This window comes from Salmo salar, chromosome 18 (assembly GCF_965601325.2).
Source record: "Salmo salar chromosome 18, fSalSal1, whole genome shotgun sequence".
Taxonomy (NCBI): domain Eukaryota; kingdom Metazoa; phylum Chordata; class Actinopteri; order Salmoniformes; family Salmonidae; genus Salmo; species Salmo salar.
Window position 1 is genome coordinate 76,796,386 of NC_138308.1, and position 16,238 is coordinate 76,812,623.

Genomic DNA, 16,238 nt, shown 5'->3' on the forward strand with positions numbered 1-16,238 from the left:
TTCGATGTTGTCATTAAGTCATACATCATCAGATAACATTGGCAAAAAAACATTGTTCCTTCCAACCTAAGGATTCATTTAGAATCACCCTATGTAGCTATACCTCAAATCAAAGCTTACCTTGTAAGATGTTTGCTGTTTGAAAACGTTGTGTAAAATACAAATATTGACTCTCGGGGCTGGTGATCAATAACGATAGGTCACAGGCAGACAAATGAGATATCCTAATGATCTGTGAAGTCCCGGCTTTCGGTGTGTATCAACGTATTCAATGTTTATTTTGTTTCTGCTTCACAATGCTAACCAGAATGTCGGTAGCAGCCATCTTGAAATGAGGTCATCAGCTTGGGCTGCCCTTATAAATTTGTATGCCCATATATGGTAGTAAGTCACACCAAATAAAACAAATCAAATAGGGCCCCTTACGTTTAAGAGGTTGTTAAGGCAAAAGTGTAACTCATGTGAAGCCGATCCACTTTCCGACTTCCTCATAAAGCCAAAGCCTCACTTGGTTGAGCAGCTGTAATTATCTATGTGATCAATGGAGTAGATGGTGTTTTCTTGGGCTGTGCATCCCAAATGGCACCCTATTCCCTATAAAAAGCGCAATACGTTTGATTTTGAGATTTGCTCTTTAGATATCATGATGATGAGGATCTAACAAGATATGGCAATTCCAGTATCTCTTTGGAATGTATAATTTCATATCCACTTGCGTATCTCGAATATCTTCCATACATGTCATGGTGCTGGTTTTTGAAAAACTCAAAAACCAACTGTATCTCAACTCTGAATATGACCCTTAAAACTTCTCTAGGGTAGGGGGCAGTATTTTGACGTCCGGATTAAAGGCGTGCGCAAATTAAACTGCCTGCGACTCAGGCTCAGAAGGTAGGATATGCATATTATTAGTAGATCTGGATAGAAAACATTCTGAAGTTTCTAAAACTGTTTGAATGATGTCTGTGAGTATAACAGAACTCATATGGCAGGCAAAAATCTGAGAAATATCCAATCAGGAAGTGTGGAAATCTGAGGTTTGTAGTTTTTCAAGTGATTCTCTATCCAGTATACAGTGACTTAGGGTTCATTTTGCACTTCCTAAGGCTTCCACTAGATGTCAACAGTCTTTAGAACGTTGTTTCATGTTTCTACTGTGAATATGGAGCGAACAAGAGGGCCTGGAAGTTGATGAGTGAGAAAATTACATGAGCTTAGAGGTGCACGCTCACGTGAGAGTTAGCTGTGTTCCTTTTCTTTTCTGAAGACATTGGAATTGTCCGGTTGGAATATTACTGAAGATTTATGTTAAAAACGTCCTAAAGATTGATGCTATACATCGTTTGACATATTTCTACAAACGTAAATAGAACTTTTTTTGTCTTTTCGTCGTGACATTTGCACGCGCTCCCTGCATTTGGAGCAGTGGACTGAACGCGCGAACAAAAGGAGGTATTTGGACATAAATGATGGACTTTATCGAACAAAACTAACATTTATTGTTGGACCTGGGATTCCTGGGAGTGCATTCTGATGAAGATCATCAAAGGTAAGTGAATAATTATAATATTATTTCTGAGTTTTGTTGACTCCACAAAATGGCAGGTTCGGTTTCGTGTCTGAACGCTGTACTCAGATTATTGCAAAATTTGCTTTCGCCGTAAAGCTTTTTTGAAATCTGACACAGCGGTTCCATTAACCTCTCTGGGGTATGTGGGACGTGACCGTCCCACCTGCGGTACACACTATTCAACAGCCAGTGAAATAGCATGGCGGCAAATTCAAAACAACAAAAATCTCATAATTCAAATTTCTCAAACATACAACTATTATATCCCATTTTAAAGATACACTTCTCGTTAATCCAACCACATTGTCCGATTTCAAAAAGGCTTTACGGCGAAAGCATAACATTAGATTATGTTAGGACAGCACCTAAACAAGAAAAACCACAAAGCCATTTTCCAAGCAAGGAGAGGTGTCACAAAAACCAGAAATACAGCTAAAATGAATCACTAACCTTTGATGATCTTCATCAGATGGCACTCATAGGACTTCATGTTACACAATACATGTATGTTTTGCTCGATAAAGTTCATATTTATATCCAAAAACCCCATTTTACATTGGCGTGTAATGTTCAGAAATATTTTGCCTCCCAAAACTTCCGGTGAATGAGCACATCAATTTACAGAAATACTCATCATAAACTTTGATAAAATATTCAACAGTTATTTAAAGAATTATGGATACACTTCTCCTTAAAGAGACACCGATTCACCTCACTTTTGAAAAAGTAAAAAAGTTGTAGAACGTTTTTGTGTTGGCGTCAATGATTTTAAATGCAGTGTATTGACTTGTACGGTTGAATTTTTTAAATGTTATTATTGTCATTTGTCAATATAAAGGACAACAATTATACTGTAAGTTCTTTTCAATACATCCAAGTCATCCTTCCTGTTTCTCTTCACCATGTTGTGCTCATAGATGTCAGTAAGGTGGTGTGTCGACATGTTCCCGAGGCGGTGTTCCTCGAGAGCATCGGCCAGGAGATCACCTACATCCTTCCCTACGGCGGGGCCAAGGATGGCACCTTTGCCCTCCTCTTCAAAGAGCTGGACCTCAAGATGGCCGACATTTGTGTCACCAACTATGGCATCTCAGATACCACACTAGAGGAGGTATGAGGCAGGCGAGACACACACATACACTGCGCTCTCCTGAACTAACCAAATGCTTACTATGCCAAGGGTAGTTACATACCACCAAGTGAGTGTTGTTAAACTCAACTCATATGTCTCAGATATTCTTGGCAGATGAAGAGGCACGGCAGGCAGTGTGAATAATTCCTTTTCAACAGACACAACAAGGTTATTCAGGTGGTACCTACTGCACATATTTACTTAAGGAAGGGAAACGAGATGTCAGTCCGTGGTATTTTCAATATTTTGTGTGTGTGTGTGTGTGTGTGTGTGTGTGTGTGTGTGTGTGTGTGTGTGTGTGTGTGTGTGTGTGTGTGTGTGTGTGTGTGTGTGTGTGTGTGTGTGTGTGTGTGTGTGTGTGTGTGTGTGTGTGTGTGTGTGTGTGTAATACAGGAGGAGGGAAGGAGGACTATTTATCAGTGTAATGAAGATAGTCCTTGTTTTTGTAATTACAGCAGTGTTGTCGATCATTTGTTTAAGACACACATAGAGGTCACTTCAATGATGAAAAATGATGATAAAAAAAGCCTTTTCATATCATGGTAATTATGCTGCGTTCCATCTCACAGATTTTCCTCAAAGTGGCAGAGGACACAGGTGTTGATGCGGAAATACCAGGTAAAATGGCGGTTGGCTGTAATTTGGGGGGTTAAAATGTAACAATTTAGTAAAATAGTTTAATTGTGGACTGATTATATGAAGTATCGACACTAGAACAGACACATCATTGAGTCTTCTGTCTTGCTTTGATTTTCAATGATTCTTTCTACTACATTGATTGAACTAGTGTTTGAGTGATTATGCACTCATTTAGTATAACTCAACAGCATTTTCCTTGTTGGATCAATTACCAAAGGACTTTGCTTTTCAACCTACAGCCAACCTTCGCTTTTTATCTCAAATCTTACAATTACTTAAAAACCCTGGCCTTTTAGGGTTTTCTGTTTTTACATACAGTAGTGTGTAGAAATGGGCCCTGATATGGAATATCGATACGATATCAGTTTGTATTGGTTTTATTAAAAAAAGCATTGCAACTGTGTGAATGTTCACTTTTGCTCTCGAGAGTCCAGACTTGCTGATCGCCCATCGGGCCAGGTGTGAATCTTCTGGGAGCCTAAACCTACCCAAATAATTTGAATGCAATGGGAAGCCCATCCACCGTGATGTCCCAAGAAGAGTAAACTGATATGACGATATACCTTGATCATATCGATATCAATATCATATCAAATGATTAATATTAGTGCCCACAGCTAGTAATAATACATCATATAGGCCACAATACAGGTTGCTGTACTTTCTGTATGGTATTCATAACTGAAAACGGATTAAACCAAAACAACTCATCTTAAGTGTATTCTTTCAGCTATCAATGCAGCTTTGGTAAGAGACAAGACAAGAAGTTCAAGGGAATCCAAGAGGCAACGACAAAGCCTCACCAAAGTCGGGAACACTTCAGACGAAATGCCTGGGAAAAGTGGTACGCCATTAACTTTTGATAAGTGTTATCGTCCAAAAATAAAAAGTAATTAAGCCTATTCTGAACTAGAGAAGGGATGTTTAAGTGTAACGTATGGTCATGATCCATTTTCTTTATGTCCTCCCTGTCTATTGTTACTATCCAGCTGAAGACGAGATGAAAGTGAAGTTCACTAGCAGAGTGGAGGGTACGTATACCGAGTCAATGCCTTGTCGTCTTGCAGCAGTACACACATTCCTGTAAAAAAAAAGGCTCATTATTTGCTGCTCTCTGACAATTAACTCTGGAGACGATGCAAAAAGGTCAGTCATTGTGACAATTCGTGCTCCTTTCTCTCCTTGGTTGCCAAGATAGCTGATTTGTCATACAGGTGGCTTTTTCACACTAGCGGCCATTTTGGAAAGCCAAATGGTCCTACAGCCCTTTTCAATTAATATTCCTCACAGGAGGTTTTCATTTTCCACCATTCAATAGTATCAGAACATGTCTCCCATCTTGCAATTTCTCCCTGAGCAAGACCATTTATGAAACAAAATCAATATCACACGCCAGTTCACCATTTGAATATGCTTTGTGTCAAAAATATTTTGGTTGGACTTTTGAGACTGATAAGGGGTTGCTTTTTTTTGTGGGGATTGTTTTACTCTTTTGGGTGGAGACTGATAACTGTGTTTTTTGTTCCTTTTACGCTATGGGAGAAGCTAAATAATTTGTATTCACTTCCTACAAACCCAAGAGCCTAACAGATTGTCAGTTGGTTATCAATTCACTTCATACAATCCTATTCTACAGAAAGCGCACTGTAGTAATGCAGATATTTTGTATGCCTTCCATTTTAGATGTGGAGAGAGTGGCCAATGTGAATGGGAAGGGCTCCAGTGTGATCACGGGATGGGAACTGATCCGGAGACAGTTCCTGGCCCTCTTCATCAAACGCTTTCACCACGCACGCAGGAGCCGCAAAGGCCTCATTGCTCAGGTAGTGACCACACATAACCCCCATTGTTCTCTATGCCCTGTTATAAACTGGGTGGTTCGAGCCCTGAATGCTGATTGGCTGACAGCCGTGGTACCCATATACCACGGGTATGACATTTATTTTTACTGCTGTTTTTACTTTGGTAACCAGTTAATAATAGCAATAAGGCACCTCTGGGGTTTGTAGTATATGGCCAATATACCACGGCTAAGGGCTGTATCCAGGCACTCCACGGTGCGTTGTGCATAAGAACAGTCCTTAGCTGTAGTATATTGGCCATATACCTCACCCCCTCATGCCTTATTGCTTAATTATACCATTTAGTGTTGTCCTGTCATGAAAAAATAATTTACATTGTAAAAAATAGGTTGCACTGTGGGAGGGAAGTAGTTTTATAAATAGATGTGATAATACTTCCAACCAATGAATCTGTGGAGGAGAAATGAAATGAGCTAATGAGAGAACTTGTTTTAGGGGACAACACACATTTGAATGCTCAGTCCCTATATATCTGTGTATGCAACACACCTAGAATGCATGATCAGTTTCTTAAGGGCAGTGGAGATTTGATCTCATCTGAAGAATTTTGGCTGTCTCTAGCTGTTGCCAAGGAGACGGAGGTCGTCACAACTTTAAGAGATGCTCTGTAATGTCCCCCCCACACACACACACACACACACACACACCACCACACACACACACACACACACACCACACACACACACACACACACACACCACACACACACACACACACACACACATACCAGCCACCAGCTCTGTGAACTTTGTCTCCCCACCACAACGGATTCCACTTTAAATTCATAGGAACCTGAAAGTCAGAGACATGTCTGATTTGTTTAAAGTTTTTTTTTCCTAATTTGCGAGTATGCTAATAATGTGGTTTAATGAGTTATGTATCAGATAAGATTATCATAACAATTAGCTTGCTGACAGGTTGCTATTAGCCTATTAAGTGTGTGTCTCTATCATTTTGTGGGTCATTTTAATTTCCAGTCAGAACCAATACACGGTTATCTATTTACACGACACCTTCAATTTGTCTTTCATCAGAGAGGATACACAATTGTTGACTTACAACCTGAGAATTTGTTGTTCTTTTCTCATTTATTTTGAGCTCTGCTCCCTTATTAATCACAAAGATGAAAATCTATATTCATAACACGTGTATAGACGTGGTGTAACCCCATCAGCGATGAATGATACCACGACATTGAATTAATTACACTCCAAAGGCATCGTAATCATAAAGTGCACCACTCCGCTCCTTCCATTTGCTCATGTGTAAACCTACCACCTGCCGCGTTATAGAACACACTTCCTCCTGTAACTCTGCAAAACTGATCCCACCATTAGTCACTGTCAATCCCGGACGTCGCTCTGTTGCGTTAGCGAGGGGAGGTGTGTGGAAGTGTGTGTGTGTGGAGTGTTAGTGATTCCCAAAATGCACCCTATTCCCGATATATTGCCATACGTTTCATTTTGGGCTCTAGTTGAAAAAGTAGTGCCCTATGGAATATTGGGATGCAGACTGTTTCAGGGCTACTCTCCTCCCTCCTTCCTCCTCTCTTCTTCCCCATTCATGTCACTTGCAGGACTGAGAAAGGGCCTGACCGTCATGTAAACACCTCCCATTGTCAGCTGATTGTGAAGAGCATCTCTTCAAGCAGAGCCGGTGGGGAATTCAAAAGAGATGATGGTGTGAGACTCAAAGGGAAGTGATTTATGGGGACGAAAGTTAGGGGATGGACGCTTATGGATGTGGTGGGGAGGCGAGCTCATTGGTTGTGTCGTGTGAGCGAACTCGACTGAATCGGAGCTCGGCGTGCGTACATGGGATTGATTGCGATGCCTTTTGGAAAGGGGATTCCAGAGCTACTTGTGTGAGGAAGCATCGTGTTTCATTCAAAGTGGAAGTCCTCTGCCTCCACAGCAGATGACCCTCCTGCCAATGGAAGCACGGGGGGGGGGGTTGCGAATCAGGCCCCTCATAAGAATTAAACTATTTTGTTGCTGTGCACCCCCAAGACATGTTGGCCATTCCCAAGAGTGAATGTGTAATTTGAATACAGCCGATAGTTTGCGGCAAAGTGAAGTGATATCTAGTGACACTTTTGTGTGTTATGCCAAACAATTGGTATTAACATTGCACTTGAAGAACAATCATCATAAGAAACATTGAATGCGGGAAACCAGACCCATGACTCAGCATATGTTGTAATTTTAAGCTCAAATTACTTGGACAGTTTCATTGAAAAGTGAATGATGTCAATCTCGGGGCATCATACGCACAGGGAAATGAAAGGACAGTCTTGTTTTTTGTAGACTCCTACGACATTGTCCTTCCAGTCTCTTTGTTCTACCATTTCTCTATTATCCTGTGGTTTACTCGTCAGTAAGTTGATGGTCTGAGCTGCTCTTTGACTTCTCAGACCTGTAACCAATGGCAACAAAGTTACATCCTTAAACTTGGCCCCCGAAGTAGCTTTCTGTGGTGTTCTGAAATGTTCCATCAATTGCTTATTTCTTCTTATTAGTCATCAAATTAGCCTGTGTATTGCAGTGAGCCTCTGTTATTAGCACTTGTGAATTAGTCTAATTTATTATCGCGAGTCATTGTTATTTCCTGTCAATTAGCATTTAATGGCCAACATCGTACATTATATACTGTAGCATCACCTTGACAACCCAGGTCAGATACATAGTGTGGAGAGTGCAATGCATATCACTTATGTTGTTCTACATTGATTCCACACTGGTCTGGATTGAGACCAAGGTGTCATGATTAGGATGATTATCAAAATCCCTGTTGATGGAATATAATTAAATAGAACACTATTAGTATATCATATACTGTACAGTACCAGTCAAAAGTTTGGACACACCTACTCATTCATTTCTTTATTTTTACTATTTTCTACATTGCACAATGATAGTGAAAACAGCAAAACTATGAAATAACACATATGGAATCATGTAGTTACCAAAAATGTATTAAGAAATTCCAAATATATCTTATGTTTGATATTCTTCAAAGTAGCCACACTTTGCCTTGATGACAGCTTTGCACACTCTTGGCATTCTCTCAACCAGCTTCACGAGGCAGTCACCTAGAATGTATTTCAATTAACAGGTGTGCCTTGTTAAAAAAAGAAGGTATATTTATTTATCTTAATGCGTTTGAGCCAATCAGTGGTGTTGTGACAAGGTAGGGGTGGTATACAGAAGACCAAGTCCATATTATGACAAGAACAGCTCAAATAAGGAAAAAGAAACCACAGTCCATCATTACTTTAAGACATGAAGGTCAGTCAATCTGGAACATTTCAAGAACTTTGAAAGTTTCTTCAAGTGCAGTCGCAAAAACCATCAAGCGCTATGATGAAACTGGCTCTCATGAGGACCGCCACTGGAAAGGAAGACACAGAGTTATCTGCTGCAGAGGCTAAGTTCATTAGAGTTAACTGCACCTCAGAAATTGCAGCCCAAATAAATGCTTCACAGAGTTCAAGTGATTTATTTAGAATTCAAGGCACACTTAACCAGCATGGCTACCACAGCATTCTGCAGTGATACGCCATCCCATCTGGTTTGCGCTTAGTGGGACTATTATTTGTTTTTTCAACAGGACATTGACCCATCACACTTACAGGCTGTGTAAGGGTTATTTGACCAAGAAGGAGAGTGATGGAGTGCTGCATCAGATGACCTGGCCTCCACAATCACTCGACCTCAACCCAATTGAGATGGTTTGGGATAAGTTGGACCGCAAAGTGAAGGAAAAGCAGCCAACAAATGCTCAGCATATGTGGGAAGTCCTTCAAGACTGTTGGAAAAGCATTCTTCATGAAGATGGTTGAGAGAATGCGAAGAGTGTGCAAAGCTGTCATCAAGGCAAAGGGTGGCTACTTTGAAGAATCTCAAATATAAATTATATTTTATTTAGTTTAATACTTTTTTGGTTACTACATGATTCCATATGTGTTATTTCATAGTTTTGATGTATTCACTATTATTCTACAATGTAGAAAATAGTAAAAATAAATAAAAACCCTTGAATGAGTAGGTGTGTCCAAACTTTTGACTGGTACTGTGTCTCTATGGTTGATGGTCTGTTTTACATGTAGGACGGTGTACATATTAGGACGTACGCCACATCAGACAAGTAGCACGTTGGATGCATTTTCTGTTGGATGTCTGATGCAGTATGTATGTCCTAATATGTACACTGTACATTACCTGTGCATTTGCAAGCTAGTTGATTCACAAAAACAAATGTATTGTGCCAACAAGCCAGTCTGCCCTCAAATGAACTGAAATTTTACAGTGAATCACAAAACACAATAATTGTGTTTTGGTGTTTGTATTGTACCCATTTAGAAAGATGATATTCGTTGTTTCACCAGACTTGAGTATGTGCTGCTAAACTCAGTCTATAGAGTGCATTGACATTGTGAACGTAATGACTTTTCTGTATTGTTTGCGGGGCGTTTGCAGAAGAACTACTACAAGCTGCCACACACAATTACAGTCAGAGTGTGTGTTCTGTTGTCCTCCATCTTACGTATTGTCTCATTAAGCCGCTTTTCAGTAAACGCGGTCTATTCCTTTTTCGGTGCCTGCATTTACATAGAACTCTGCGGTAAATATAGCATTTTTTCAAATGTATTGTACTGTTTGAATGGGCTCCGGCAGTTGCAGCATGCAATTAATCAAGTTGAGCAAACATCTCTCTTCAGTGGAGTACCTAACGGTACAAGTGATTAAAGAGATATTGCGCATTCTATCTGTGACTTTTTGTCAGCTCCAAGAACGGAAATGAAAAGGGAACATTTCCACGAGGGAGAGAAAGGGAGGAAATTGTGGCAGTGAGCTTCGATGGTAGAAAAGAGAATAAAGCAAAGTGGGTGACGATTGATGATGTTTGAAAGTGTTTAATAAAACTCCTTACACATGCATGGCAGCCAAAACAAGTTCACGGTGAGCATAATAATTGACACGGGTACAAAAAGGCTTCGGTCTCATGTCTTCTTGCTTGCATCACTATTGTTGTGGAGTGTAACAGAGATTGGGTGGGGGTTGGGGCTGATGATGGGGGTAGGATGATGTAACTACTGTAGCAGTAGATGTTAGGAATTACCCTCCCCACCCATCTCTTCCACAACAGGCACACACAGGCACTGGCACGGATGCACACGCCACACGCCACACACACACACAAATGCAAGCACGATTAATAGATTTGTGGCAATGATACAGTGCATTCGGAAAGTATTCAGACCCCTTTCCTTTTTCCACATTTTGTTACGTTACAGCTTTATTCTAAAATGGATTTTTTTTTTTTTAAATGTAACGTAACAAAATGTGGAAAAAGTCAAGGGGTCTGAAAACTTTCCGAATGCACTGTACTTCATTTGAATGATGCTTATTCAGTGCAGTACAGTACACATTTCCAATCTGAGTAAAAGCATGAAACAAGTGAAAAGACAAATTATCACTCCCAGCATTTACTAATTGGATTGTGCAATAACACTTTGATGCTGCCTGAGTGAGCCTCGGTCGTACACTTGAAACTACATCCCTCTTCTAGTTCTATGGGGAATATGCTCTGTTCATTTGGTTGGCTGGTGAAAGTGGTGCCGTAACACACATTATTATTTTAGATATCCCACTATTAGATTAGATTACCTTAATAACAGAACATACTGTACTGTAACAGTACTCTGTATGCAAGACTTGCATGTAGCGTCTGTCACATGATGACATGAATGACAGACCAGCCATGACACTGTCCTAACATGGAAAATAGGCAACTTTTGTTAATATCATTACAGAGTTATGTGGTCAGTCCGTTATTGTCATGAACTGTTATGACGAGCATTGTGTCAGCCTTGTGTTGTGACAGTGTCACAACAGTGTATTGACAGGATAGGACACCTAAAATAGGCATCGCCAAAGAAGCGTCATTTTGCAGCTGATTATGATATCATATCTATGTCACACAGGTGATTCTGCCTGCTGCCTTCGTCTGCCTGTCTCTCATCTTCTCCGTCATCGTCCCCCCTTTTGCTGAGTACCCCAACTTGGAGTTGCAGCCTTGGATGTACGGACTGCCCCAAACGACATTCTACAGGTGAGCCACTGAAACGTCATGCTCTCAGACTTTAAAATGACACCTCTCAGTGCAGGTGTACATGTTGATATTTGTATTGAATATGTATAAACGTAGCGAACGCAGCGGGGTAACCTGACCGGGACAGATATAAAATAATTCTTAAAAGATGTAAAGTAGTTCTACAGTGTTGTTATGAACAATGAGCATACTGTTAACTTCTTAAGGTATAGGGGGCAGTATTTTCACAGCCGGATGAAAAACGTACCCATATTAAACTGGTTACTACTCCTGCCCAGAAACTAGAATATGCATATTATTAGTAGATTTGGATAGAACACACTCTGAAGTTTCTAAAACTGTTTGAATGGCGTCTGTGAGTATAACAGAACTCATATGGCAGGCAAAAACCTGAGAAAAATTCAACCAGGAAGTGGAAGATCTGAGAATTGTAGTTCTTCTTTCTTATCCCTATCGAAACGACAGTGTCTGAGGGGTCACGTTGCACTTCCTAAGGCTTCCATTGGCTGTCAAAAGCCTTCAGAAAGTTGTTTCATCCGTCTCTTGTAACCGGGCAGAGTATAGGAGCCCAGTCAATCAGTGGACTGCCTGGGGACAAAGGGATTGGATATGCGCGATACCGCGAGCGCGCCTTTCCTTATTTTTCTTCTGGAATGAATACGCTATTGTCTGGTTGGAATATTATCGCATTTTTACGTTAAAAATACCATAAAGATTGATTTTAAACAACGTTTGACATGCTTCTAAGAACGGTAATGGAACATTTTGACTTTTCGTCTCTGGTACCACGCTCGCGCGTTATGCCTTTGGAAAGTGCTCTGTACGCACAAACAAAACGGAGGTAATTGGACATAAATATGGATTATTTCGAACAAAAACAACATTTCTTGTGGAAGTAGTAGTCCTGGGAGTGCATTCTGACGAACATCAGCAAAGATAAGAGAATATTTATGATACTAATTCTGAGTTTAGGTGACCCCAGAACTTGGCGGGTGTCTGTATAGCTTACTTTGATGGCGAGCTATGTACTCAGAATATTGAAAAATGTGCTTTCGCCGAAAAGCTATTTTAAAATCTAACACAGCGGTTGCATAAAGGAGTACTGTATCTATAATTCTTAAAATAATTGTTATGTATTTTGTCAACGTTTATGATGAGTATTTTTGTATATTGATGTGCACATTCACCGAAAGTTTTGGTGGGAATACATTTTCTGAACATCACGCGCCAATGTAAAATGCTGTTTTTGGATATAAATATGAACTTTATCGAACAAAACATGCATGTATTGTGTAACATGATGTCCTAGGAGTGTCATCTGATGAAGATCGTCAAAGGTTAGGGCTTCATTTAGCTGTGTTTTGGGTTTTTGTGACATATATCCTTGCTTGGAAAATGGCTGTGTGGTTATTTTTGTCTATGTACTCTCCTAACATTATCTAATGTTTTGCTTTCACTGTAAAGCCTTTTTGAAATCGGACAATGTGGTTACATTAAGGAGAAGTGTATCTTTAAAATGGTGTAAAATAGTTGTATGTTTGAGAAATTTGAATTATGAGATTTTGTTGTTTTGAATTTGCCGCCCTGATATTTCACTCGCGTCCCACGTAGCCCATAGAAGTTAATGTGAATGCAGAAAACACATGCTGTAGCTGATACTGCGGATCGCTTCTAGTTCCAATGTTTGGAGGGAATAATTGTTTTGATTACTTTCCCCTAAATCAGGCACTCCATTAATTCCAGGTCTGGTCTCTAAGTGTGTGTGCTTCAGCCAACTCTTCTGACTATCGCCGTCATATCAACCCCATACTGTATGTCATCATGACATTGATTGTCAGAGAAGTTGTCTGAAGCACATAAAGGTCTAGGACCAGGCTAGTCCTTTCCTTCCATGGTTGAGTCTGCAATGACATACTAAATAATTAATCTTACTGTGTGCCCCAAATAGCACCCTATTCACAATATAAGGCACTACTTCTTTTTTTGTTGTTGAAAAATGTAGTGCACTCCATAGGGAATAGGGTGCCATATGGGACATACACAATTTCTTTCTAACCTCAAATCAAATCACAATTTATTTGTCACCTGCTTCGTTAACTAACAGTGAAATGCATACTTACTGGCCCTTCCCAACAATGCAGAGAGAAAAATGTAGAAAAATAATAACATGACGAATAAATACACAATGAGGAACGATAACTTGACTAAATACACGGGGTACCAGAACCGAGTCAATGTCCAGTGGTACGAGGTAATTGAGGTAGTACAGTACATACAGTACCAGTCAAAGGTTTGGACACACCTACTCATTCAAGGGTTTGTATTTATTTGTACAATTTTCTACATTGTAGAATAATAGTGAATACATCAAAACTATGAAATAGCACATATGGAATCATGTAGTAACCAAGAAAGTGTGAAACAAATAAAAATATATTTGAGATTTGAGATTCTTCAAAGTAGCCACCCTTTGTCTTGATGACAGTTTTGCACACTCTTGGCATTCTCTCAACCAGCTTCATGAGGTAGTCACCTGGAATGCATTTCAATGAACAAGTGTGCTTTGATAAAAGTAGATTTCTATAATTTCTTTCATTCTTAATGCATTTGAGCCAATCGGTTGTGTTCTGACAAGGTAGAGGTGGTATACAGAAGATAGCTCTATTTGGTAAAAGACTAAGTCCATATTATGGCAAGAACAGTTCAAATAAGCAAAGAGAAACGACAGTCCATCATTACTTAAAGACATGAAGGTCAGTGAATACGGAACATTTCAAGAACTTTGAAAGTTTCTTCAAGTGCAGTCGCAAAAACCATCAAGCGCTATGATGAAACTGGCTATGATGAGGACCAACACAGGAAAGGAAGACCCAGAATTACTTCTGCTGCAGAGGATAAGTTCATTAGAGTTTCCAGCCTCAGAAATTGCAGCCCAAATAAATGCTTCACGGAGTTCAAGTAACAGACACATCTCAACATCAACTGTTCCTAGGAGACTGCGTGAAACAGACCTTCATGGTTGAATTGCAGGTTCCAACTGCCGTGTCTTTGTGAGACACAGAGTAGGTCAACGGATGATCTCCACGTGTGTGGTTCCCAACATGAAGCCCAGAGGAGGATGTGTGAAGGTGTGAGGGTGCTTTGCTGATGACACTCTCTGTGATTTATTTAGAATTCCAGCCACTCTTAACCAGCATGGCTACCACGTTATTCTGCAGCGATACGCCTGTGGGACTATCTTTTGTTTTTCTACAGGACAATGACCCAACACACCTCCAGGCTGTGTAAGGGCTATTTGACCAAGGAGGGGATGGAGTGCTTCATCAGATGACCTGGCCTCCACAATCACCTGACCTTAACCCAATTGAGATGGTTTGGGATGAGTTTGACCGCAGAATGAAAAAAAGCAGACAATAAGTGGTCAGCATATGTAGGAACTCCTTCAAGACTGTTGGAAAAACATTCCAGGTGAAGCTGGTTGAGAGAATGCCAAGAGTGTGCTAAGCTGTCATCAAGGCAAAGAGTGGCTATTTTGAAGAATCTCAAATATAAAATATATTTTGATTTGTTTAACACTTTTTTGTGTTGATTCCATATGTGCTATTTCATAGTTTTGGTGTCTTCACTATTATTCTACAATGTAGAAAACAGTAAAAAGAAAGAAAAACCCTTGAATAAGTAGGTACTGTATAGGTTGGTATAAAGTGACTAGGCAACAGAATAGATAATAAACAGTAGCAGCAGCGTATGTGACGAGTCAAAAGAGTTGTGCAAGTAGGGTCAACGCAGATAGTCCGGGTAGCTACTTGGTTAACCTTTTAGTAGTCTTATGGTTTGGGGGTAGAAGCTTTTCAGGGTCCTGTTGGTTCCAGACTTGGTGCATCAGTACCGCTTACCGTGCGGTAGCGGAGAGAATAGTTTATTACTTGGGTGGCTAGAGTCTTTGACAATTTTTAGGGCCAGCCTCTTATACTGTATAGAGGTCTTGGATGGCTGGGTGCTCGGCCCCAGTGATGTACTGCAGGGTACGCATTACCCTCTGTAGCTCCTTGTGGTCGGTTGCCAAGCAGTTGCCATACCAACCGGTGATGCATTCAGTCAAGATGATCTCCTTCAACGTCATCAAGACAAAGCTGATCATGGACAACAGGAAACGGAGGGCCGAGCACGCCACCATCTACATCACCGGGGCTGTAGAGGGTTGAGATCCTCTGTCTCTACGCCAAAAAGGAATTAACATGGTCCACACACACAAACACACGACAATGTCTCTTCCCCTTCAGGAGGCTGAAAAGATTTGTCATGGGCCCTCAGATCTTCAAAAAGTTCTACAGCTCTTCTTTGTTCAAGTGGCCCAAAAAAAACACTTACATTTACCATGCCCATATTAGGATAGCCTCAATCTCAGCAGGATTTTATTTTCTCCTGAGATTGAGGCTGTCCTATTATGGGCAACATAAGCATTCTATACATAACATATCGACAAGCCTGTTTTTCTTCTTCTGTGAAAGTTCACCATCAGTACATTTTCTTTGAGAATTTCATGTTCTGCGTTTTGGGGTTTGCTTTTGAAATGCATCCCAGAAAACGTAGATATAATGTGAAAAACATGTTGAATATTTCATAGAGTTGCCGATACTCTGCTAATGTATCCAACCGCTGCAGTGACAATGAATCTTATTGGAGTCCCTGCTCCCGCACATTGATATTCTATTGAGGTTTGCTTATTTTATCCAGGGGAGATCATTGCATTGTAATAGATTGATCCCGTTGGACAGTTTAAAGGCGGCCAAATGCAGCCGTTTTTATAGCAATATCAAATCATTTCTGGGTAACAATTAAGTACGTTGCTGTAACAGTGTTCCATTAAAATGGCTTTTTATCTTCAAGGAAGAATCTTTCTGGGAGTGGTCTGAGTGGG

At 40.3% G+C, this 16,238-nt stretch overlaps 1 protein-coding gene across 2 annotated transcripts in view; it reads left to right on the plus strand.

Moving 5' to 3' along the window:
• Nucleotides 1–16,238, plus strand: part of LOC106577627 (phospholipid-transporting ATPase ABCA1) — a 229,420-nt gene that overhangs the window by 117,493 nt on the left and 95,689 nt on the right. For both annotated transcript variants that reach the window (XM_014155904.3, XM_014155905.3), the window contains exons 25-30: nt 2,488–2,681; nt 3,272–3,320; nt 4,072–4,185; nt 4,331–4,372; nt 5,025–5,164; nt 11,190–11,317. In XM_014155904.3, coding sequence (XP_014011379.3) covers nt 2,488–2,681; nt 3,272–3,320; nt 4,072–4,185; nt 4,331–4,372; nt 5,025–5,164; nt 11,190–11,317 — 667 coding nt within the window. The remainder of the gene's footprint in view (nt 1–2,487; nt 2,682–3,271; nt 3,321–4,071; nt 4,186–4,330; nt 4,373–5,024; nt 5,165–11,189; nt 11,318–16,238) is intronic.